The sequence below is a fragment of the Mytilus trossulus genome, chromosome 3, assembly GCF_036588685.1.
Source record: "Mytilus trossulus isolate FHL-02 chromosome 3, PNRI_Mtr1.1.1.hap1, whole genome shotgun sequence".
Lineage (NCBI taxonomy): Eukaryota > Metazoa > Mollusca > Bivalvia > Mytilida > Mytilidae > Mytilus > Mytilus trossulus.
Window position 1 is genome coordinate 49,329,287 of NC_086375.1, and position 9,992 is coordinate 49,339,278.

At 31.5% G+C, this 9,992-nt stretch overlaps 1 protein-coding gene across 2 annotated transcripts; it reads right to left on the reverse strand.

Moving 5' to 3' along the window:
* Nucleotides 1-1,387: 1,387 nt before the first annotated feature.
* Nucleotides 1,388-9,910, reverse strand: LOC134711728 (WD repeat-containing protein 25-like). Of its 2 annotated transcripts, none has more exons than XM_063572560.1 (6): nucleotides 9,820-9,910; nucleotides 7,446-8,394; nucleotides 7,014-7,183; nucleotides 5,009-5,146; nucleotides 4,235-4,375; nucleotides 1,388-1,623 (listed from the first exon to the last, which is right to left on the reverse strand). In XM_063572560.1, the coding sequence occupies exons 2-6, from the start codon at nucleotides 8,392-8,394 to the stop codon at nucleotides 1,402-1,404; spliced, it is 1,620 nt and encodes a 539-aa protein (XP_063428630.1). In that variant the 5' UTR covers nucleotides 9,820-9,910; the 3' UTR covers nucleotides 1,388-1,401. The 2 variants fall into 2 exon arrangements, with proteins under 2 accessions (XP_063428630.1, XP_063428629.1); XM_063572559.1 differs by having other exon boundaries at nucleotides 7,446-8,418.
* Nucleotides 9,911-9,992: the final 82 nt, after the last annotated feature.

Genomic DNA, 9,992 nt, shown 5'->3' on the forward strand with positions numbered 1-9,992 from the left:
TTTGTCTTTTGTCTTTTTTGTCACAGGTTTTGTTTTGTTATGGTTTGGTGCATTCTCCTCAGAAAGAATAAAAAGGGAAAAATCATACAAAGCAGTTGCTTTCTCTTTATTGTGTCAGTTGACAGCACATAAACATATGAAATAGACCCATGGTGTAAATGAGAGTAACATAATGCTTAGCAACTGAGATCTCTTTACAAGACAATGATCTGAACCATATATACCAAGATTTTAATTGATGTGGTTAATTTCCATGACAGAATGGGTGCCTTATAAGAAAGGTCTAATTGATCGTTATACAAACAGCCTGGCTAGGCAGAGTAAACTGAACTTAGCAGACGTAATGAAATATTTGTGTTTTTATCCTAGAATTAAAAAAAACAAGGGCACTCATATCAAAGCCACTCAGTATCTGAACAGGCAGCCATCAAAGTGAAGCAAAGGTACTTAAAGTGTTATTGATAAAGCCTTTAAGGATTATAACTCCTGAGAGCATAATGATGAATTGTAAAAAATTCACATGACCTTATTTTGTCATTGGATTCAACTTTAAATTAATCTAATGGTTCTCAAATTATTGCATGGAAACAACATAAAGGGACATTTTATAATCAATCAAGGAGCTTAGTTCCTGAGCAGCAAAGTGAAAAACATCCAAACTTGAATTTGAGGAAGATTTTGTCAAGAGAAACAAATATTTAAATTTGAAAAAAATTGGTTTAACCATTCTCAAACAGTTGCACAGAAACAGCATATAAAATTAAAATTTTATAATTGATCAAAGACCAAACCCCTGACTGCAAAAGTTAAAATGGTAAAAATTGAATTACTATCATTTTGTAATGAAAATCAACATATTCAAGTCTGAAAGGATTGGCTGAGCAACATCACATAACATTAATATTAACTCCTGAACTGTACAGAGAAAAAGTGAAAATCGAACTTGACCTCAATTTTGATATCAGAAACAATATCTTAAAATTTGGAGAAAAAAAGATGGGTTGAATTGTTGTAATGTAATTGCAGGAAAAACAACATTTTCAATCAGTCATGGTTCATAACTCTTAAATGGGAAATGTGAAAATTAGCAATATCAATTATGCCTTCAATTTTACCAAGATAAACAACATATATAATTTGAAAAAGATTGGTTGAGCCTTTGACCAGTTATTGTTTGGATTTGCTATGGTGTCATAGTATCTCAAGTTGATTTTTCCATTGGAATTCATAGTTAAAAACTTATAAATTTTGCAAAGATCTAAGTTAGCAAAACAGCCTCTTCAGAGTGTGTACCGGTAGTAATAAGCATATTATGTAGGCTACAAATTTCTCTATTTTTCATATTTATAATAACATTTGGCTTTGAATTTAAAAAGGAAGAAGCCAATAATTACACATATTTTAATGCCATAATTCTATAAAGCCATTCCATCCACAACAAGCCAAAGTAGATGGTAATAATGGATGAAAGGCTACATTAAGATTAACATCTAATTGAGTATGTAAAGTCTGGATTAAATGTCCACTTCTGTAATTGTAACAGTATAATTTCCCCTTAGAATCTCCACTAATGATATATCTTCCATCTGGTGATACGTCAAATCCTACTTTGTATCCTCCAAGCTGAAAGACAAAGACAAACATAACTCACAAAAAAAACCAATTAATTTTCATGCTTCTAAAGTATGATCATGTTATTTCAGATTTTCATCAAATTCATGGTTCTAAATATTAGAGGATGTGGTATGAGTGCAAAAAAGCCAACTCTTCATCCAAGTCACAATTTATAAAAGTAAACCATTATAGGTCAAAGTAAGGTCTTAAGGATTTAGGTTGCATGAAATTATGATGCTAAAATGACAACTTCTTTGATTCAAGGAATCTTGTATGACATAAATATTTTGGCATTCATTTTTATGACAATTACTTTAACTTAAATTTAAATGCTACATGTATATTGACCCTTTGGACTATCTCAAAGTAAACAGCTAATGTTTAGTAGGTTTAAAACCAGATGCACCGCAGGGCGTAGCTTTATACGACCGCAGAGGTTGAACCCTGAACGGTTGGGGCAAGTATGGACACAACATTCAAGCTGGATTCAGCTCTACATTTGGATTGTGATTAAATAGTTGACACAGCATAGGTTTCTGACACAGAATGAATGTGTTCTAATGAACTTAAAATTTTTGTTTTCTCTTACAGCAATTCACTATGCTGTTGAATATTAATCCTCTCAAAAAAATGTTTGAAGAAATTTTCTTTTTATTTATGAAATTTCATATGAGAAAATTGAACCCAATTTTTTTAATCACATCCCCCTTTCCCTTATTCCAAAACTAATCTCAATTAAAATTTCTAATGGAGTTTGCAACAATAACTACTCATTTAAATACATCATAAAATATTAAGATGTAAAAAAACTGCTTGTTATCACTGAATGGTAAAGATTATTTTAATTTATCAGTTGGTAGTAAAAAGTGAATATATACATTGTAGATTGTATATAACAAAGATTTCAGTTGATTCTGGACAAAGAAAGATAACTCCAATAAAAAAAAATCTTGCAATTGCACAATATTGTGCAATTAGATATTTCTTGCTTACTATTCTGGACAAAGAAAGATAACTCTAATGAAAAAAAAATTGCTATTTTACAATATTGTGTAATTAGATATTTCTTGCCATTGCGTAATACTGTGCAATTGAAAAGACTTGTTATTGCACAATACTTAATATAAAAATTTTAGATCCTGATTTGGACCAACTTGAAAACTGGGCCCATAATCAAAAATTTAAGTACATGTTTGGATTCAGCATATCAAAGAACCCCAAGATTTCAATTTTTGTTAAAATCAAACTAAGTTTAATTTTGGACCCTTTGGACTTTAATGTAGACCAATTGAAAACAAGACCAAAAATGAAGAATCTACATACACAGTTAGATTTGGCATATCAAAGAACCCCATTTATTCAATTTTTGATGAAATCAAACAAAGTTTAATTTTGGACCCCGATTTGGACCAACTTGAAAACTGGGCCAATAATCAAGAATCTAAGTACATTTTTAGATTCAGCATATCAAAGAACCCAACCGATTCATTTTTTGTCAAAATCAAACTAAGTTTAATTTTGGACCCTTTGGACCTTAATGTAGACCAATTTGAAAACGGGACCAAAAGTTAAGAATCTACATACACAGTTAGATTCGGCATATCAAAGAACCCCAATAATTCAATTTTGATGAAATCAAACAAAGTTTAATTTTGGACCCTTTGGGCCCCTTATTCCTAAACTGTTGGGACCAAAACTCCGAAAATCAATACCAACCTTCCTTTTATGGTCATAAACCTTGTGTTAAAATTTCATAGATTTCTATTTACTTATACTAACGTTATGGTGCGAAAACCAAGAAAAATGCTTTTTTGGGTCCCTTTTTGGCCCCTAATTCCTAAACTGTTGGGACCTTAACTCCCAAAATCAATACCAACCTTCCTTTTGTGGTCATCAACATTGTGTTTAAATTTCATTGATTTCTATTAACTTATTCTAAAGTTATTGTGCGAAAACCAAGAAAAGGCTTATTTGGGCCCTTTTTGGCCCCTAATTCCTAAAATGTTGGGACCAAAACTCCCAAAATCATTACCAACCTTTCTTTTGTGGTCATAAACCTTGTGTTAAAATTTCATAGATTTCTATTCACTTTTACTAAAGTTAGAGTGCGAAAACTAAAAGTATTCGGACGACGACGACGCCGCCGCTGACAACGACGCCAACGTGATAACAATATAGGACGAAATTTTTTTCAAATTTTGCAGTCGTATAAAAACCTCAACTTTAAGTATTTGCATTTTTCATTTGTGAATTTTCTTATATAATGTACACATTTTAAAGACTGTAACTCTTTATACTTATATATTAATAATGAATGAATGAATAAATGAATAAAACTGTTGCTATCAAATTTTATCATGTTATATTTAAAATGATGAATTGTTATTTTTATTTATAATCTTTTACCATCTGCTAACAAAAGAAATTTCCAAATGAATAACAAGCATAAAAAAAATTAAGCAATCAATGCAGTACATGTAATTTGTATTTGCTCATGATTATTGAAGGCCATATGACTATATCTGCTAACGTCTTAGCCATTTGGTCCCTGGTGGAAAGTTATCTCATGCATTGGCAATCATACATCTTTTTTTAGATAATTATACTTATGTGTTATTACTTTGTGCCCTTCGTATCTTAGACTTTTACACATCTTGTATGGTTTAGATGCAGAGAATAATGCTATATAATTTCCATGTGACTGAGCTAGAAAGTTGGATTCTGTTGGATGCAACTTTAGACATGTACAACTGTATCTTTCCTACAACAACAAAATACAAATAAAAAGTTAAAAGCTTTTATATAATCATATCCATTTATTAACATATACACATATATAAGTGGCAAACTAAAAAGCAACATTATATATTCAATTTCATTAAATTAAGAAAAATATAATTGCAAATCATGCAATAATGTTGATTATCGCTATTTTGTGCATTTTTCCTTTGATCTATTTTTGATCTATTTTTTCATATCATGCTACTGGCTTGAGATGAAAAATTATCGCTAGAAACTAAGGAGGCATGTGGCGTTGCTTAGAAAATTGACATGAAATTGACATCGTAAAATAGCGATAACCAGATTATCATTGGTCATCACAACTCCATTGCTGTTCTCGCTTTTACCGTAACGGCTCAAGCGAGAAAATCAATCTCGTTGACATGATCAATGATAATCTATAACTACAGTACTTCTATCTCTTGTGCATCATATTTGGCAATGTGGTGCAAACATTCAAAAACAATCTTCTCTGAGACCATTAGAACAAATGAAATTATGGAGTAGGTTTAAATAAAGCCATTAAATGGTCCCTACTATTTGATTTTTTTCTGTTCACTGGTACTTTCACTTTGAACTTTACTGTTATTTTGAGAGCAATCAACTTTCTAACCTGATATATCTGGTTTGATTTAACTACAGCATTATCGAAATCCCAAGCCATGATATTTCTGTCAGACGAATCACGACTAACAAGATCCCCTGTTGAAAAAAATTCACTACCATCTTGACTGAAGGTTACATCTTGTATCTGAAATTTAAAAAAAATTAATACAATAAACTATTTTCCTTTATGCTATTTTCAAGTATACTTTTGTAAGGTAATCAAATGCTAAATTATAGTGATCTGCCTATGATAGATGGGTACTTTCAAATTGATTTTTAGAACATTGTCTCATGAACATATTCAATTTTCTATAAAATGTAGAAGTTATCTTTATAAGTTTTAAAAAAAAATCTACATGAAGTAAATCTTTGAAATACCCTTGTTCAATACAATTGGAAAATATCAAATTAAAAGTTTGTATCCTTTGTTTTTTTGTTTAGATATAAAAGTATGATACACAAGTTTTAGTTTGTATAGAGAACTCCCATTACATGCACTTGAGGCCAAAAGTGTCAGAATTAGAATACTGTAGCGGGGTTGCTTCCCCTCTGTACAGGTAGAACATATAAAGCCAGTCTTAATCAACTGAGCTAGGGAATAAATTCTTTGGCTCAGTGGGTTAATGCACTGACTGTCAAGCAGACGACCAGGGTACGAATCCCGGTGGTGGCGATATGAATTTGTACAGTAGATACGTGATCTCTGGTTACATTTGGCGCCCGACTTAAAAATCCACGATGGTTATCTGGAGTTTAGCTAGGGTTTGTGTTGTTAAGAGTCATATATTAAGATATGATGACTCTTGTGGTGGGGAAAGTGAAACGGGGTTGCTTCCCCTCTGAACAGGTAGAACATATAAAGTCAGTCTTAATCAACTGAGCTAGGGAATCGATTCTTTGGCTTAGTGGGTAAATGCACTGACTGACCGGGGTTCGAATCCCGGTGGTGACGATATGAATTTGTACAGTAGATATGCGCTCTCGGGGTACAATACATACAATTTTTGGGAGCAACTAAACAAAACTAAAGGCTCTCAAGAGCCTGCATTGCTCACCTGTATTTGCTGATGCTTTAAAAAGCATGTAAAATAAGGTTAAAATCATAATTAATAGTATTAGATACTATAAAGATATTAAAGCTTATAACAAAAAAATACAAAATTTTCATAAAATTACTAACTCAAGGGCAGCAACCCAACATCATCTGAAAATTTCAGGGCAGATAAATCCAAATCAGATGAAATATTTGCTCTCAATTCTTCAGTTTCATAGATCTATGTAAACAAAAAACTACATTTTACACATATGTTCTATTTTAGCCATGTCCACCATGTTGGTTGGAAGGTGGGGTCATCAGACCCCACTTAAACTAGTTACCCTATTGATGATAATGGCCTAGTTTGGATAAATTTGTCACAGTGGTTTCAGAGTAAAAGATTTTGGTACATTAAAAAAATTACAAAAAAAAACGTTAAAAATTGACTATTAAGGGCAATAACTGTCAATTTTGCATGTTGACTTATTTGTAGATCTTTTTTAACATTATTGCTGTTTACAGTTCATCTTTATCTATAATCATTTTCAAGATAATAACCCAAAACTGCAAAACTTTTCTTAAAATTACCAATTCAGTGGCAACAACCAAACAATGGGTTGTTGGCTACATCTGAACATTTATTAAGGGCATATAGACATGTTTACCCCATGTCTTATGGTCTCTAAATGCTTTAGTTTCAGAGATACATGTACATGTATAAGCCAAACACTGCATTTTACCCTTGTGTTCTGTTTTTAGCCATGTCAGCCATCTTGGTTGGCTGGCCAGGTCAAGGGACACATTTTTTGAACTACATAATCTAGTGATGATTGTGGCCAAGTTTGGTCAAATTTGGTCTTTCAGGTCAGATGAGCTAAAAAGGGGCCTATACACAAAAACAAAATATAAGTTTTCTAACTGCATAAATGATCGGAAAAAAAACTACATGTTTTCCTTTATATATTTTCTTATATACCTGTCCTATTTTGTCTTTGTAGCAATATCTGTGGATTGGTTCATCACCTTGTCTGGTATCCCATGCTGTTATTTCATCGAGTGAACCAGTGATGAAAATATTTTCATTGACTGGATGAAACTTTCCACATGTTACAAAATTCCTATGCTTACATTTCACAGTAGATACACCTGTCAAAAGAACAATACAACAACTTATATAGATTTTCTTAATAAATTGAATGTCATGTGATTTGCAAGTGATATGGTGAAAGAACTTAAACTTGCTTTTATTGTTCATGTGTAAATATAAAAGTAAGCCTTAGTAAGGAGACATGGTATGATTGTAAATGAGACAACTATTCAGTGGATAGTATCAATCAAAGTTCAGATGAATTGCAAGTAAGCAATTAAAGGCTACCGTACAGACTTCAACAGTGAGAAGAAAACATACCCGTTTCAATATCTGTTACAACAGCTGACTTGTCATAACTGCAGGTTAAGATATGTGTTCCAGAACTATTCCAATCACCATCTTGAACACCTTTACTGTGTAAGTTTAATAAGCGAACACAAGGTTCCTGTCTGTTCCAAACATTCCATATTTTCACTGTGGTATCCATAGAAGCAGACAGCAATAAATGGCTAAATTGTTTTACATTCCATTTTACAGTGCTTACAGAACCAGAATGAGCTTTCCAAGATTTTTCACATTCCCTGGGAATTTTACAAATAATGTTTTGTCTTTGTAACCATGGTTTTATTTTTCCATGAATATCAAATAATTTTATAGATGGTTTATAAGAGTTAACACAATTAATTTTACAATTTTTATCATCGTCATTTGATTTTTGTACTAATTCATTCCGTTTAGAGAAATATTTTACCTTATTAGCTGCATAAGATGCATTTGAATTTTCAGAGTTGTTCCAATCAAATTTGTTTGAATCACTTTTAATCAACTTTTTACTTTCATGTCTTTTACTGCTATCACCTGTGTACATCTGATCATAATTATACCTAAAATCTTTTTCCCTAGAACATGCATTTTCAACAGACTGATTTACATCTAAATCATTTGACTGTTTGACTTCTGTAGGTAATGGTTCCCAGAAACGACCGTCTGGCACAGTTATAGTTTCACCACTACTCACAGTAATTTCTATATTTCCCTTCTTTCTGATCTTAGATTTTGTTTCAGATTCCTCATCACTATCTGATTCTTGTATGTTAAAGAAATCATGTTTGAGTTTTTTTGGTACATGTACCTTAGACAAATCTTTTATAATGGGTGGGGCATCATCTTTTATTCTTATCCCACAATTTGTAGTTTGGAAATTATCTTTGTTATCATCAGAGGAACTATTGTCACTATCATCATCGTAAGTTTTTAATGCTTCCATCTACAAAATGTATAATGATACTGTCTGAAATTAGAAAATAATAAAAAATTGAATATTTTCTGCATTTCTTAAAAGAAATGTTTATCAAAATAATATGAACAAGATGTTCCAGTGAAATGGAAGAATGGATATTTAAACCACAAAAAGATATTTTTGTATTATTTTTAACACTTTTATTGAGCAAAATAATAGCTAATCTATAGACTTTAATAACTATGACCAAACAAAACCTACTTTTGTTTTTTGTGATTTTAAATGTTTTTTTTTCTGTGGAAATTTAGCTTGTTTACATGAATATATGCATTTGTGTCTAGAATTTATTGATTGATGTTAAAAAAGTTTTAACATGTTAAATATACAATCCAATAATATATTCAAGCTAAATGCTAAAAGTTACTTTTTCATAAAAATTCCTATAATTAAGTTCAGCTAATATTGCTACAATTGTTTGTTGTCAATTAAATGGTACATATCAGGTTGCTCCCCCCCCCCCTTTCCCTGAAATTAAAAAAAAAACAATATAAGGGACTGTCCCCAGACAAGGGGTTACTCATGGGGGAGGGTCATATATACAGATATGCCACTGGGATGGGTCCCTTTTTATACAACCACAAAAATTGAAAAATTTTGGTCGTATATTGGTATGATGTTGGCGTCGTTGCCGTCTGTGTCCTTGTCGCCCGAAGAAATTTGGTTTTCGCACTATAACTTTAGTAACAGTAAATAGAAATCAATGAAATTTAAACACAAGGTTTATGAACATAAAAGGAAGGTTGAGATTGTTTTGGGGTGTTTTGATCCCAACAGTTTAGGAATTAGGGGCCAAAAAGGGCCCAAAAAGCATTTTTCTTGGTTTTAGCACAATAACTTAAGTATAAGTAAACAGAAATCTATGAAATTTTAACACAAGGTTTATGACCACAAAAGGAAGGTTTGGATTGAATTTGGGAATTTTAGTCCCAACGAATTAGGGTCCAAAAGGGTCCAAAATTTAACATTGTTTGATTTCATCAAAAATTAAACTATTGGGGTTCTTTGATATACCAAATCTAACCGTGTATTTAGATTCTTAATTTTTGGTCCCGTTTTCAAATTGGTCTTCATTTAGGTCCAAGGGGTTCAAAATTAAACTTAGTTTGATTTTAACAAAAATTGAAATTCTTGTGTTTCTTTGATATGCATGTATTTAGTTTTTTGATTATGGACCCAGTTTTCAAGTTGGTCTAAATTGGGGTCCAAAATTAAACTTTGTTTGATTTCAACAAAAATTAAATATAAGGGGTTCTTCAATATGCTGAATCTAACCATGCATGTATTTAGTGGAACCGGTTAATGGTCAATTATAATATTCATATTTCTTCTATTTATTTATTTATTTTATCATTTTTAATTTATGTTTATCAATCTCTGGAAATGAAACACTACCTCGTGAAATACTTATTTCAGAGTTCAAATATTAATATTCTTTGTTGCCAAGTTGGTAATTGGTACTTGATGCAATAAATTGAAATTTGTACTGTTGATGATGCAATCATAACCCGGAAGTAATGTTGAACTAATCAGAATTTTGCTCACATGCATTTTGTGACTGTAAACCA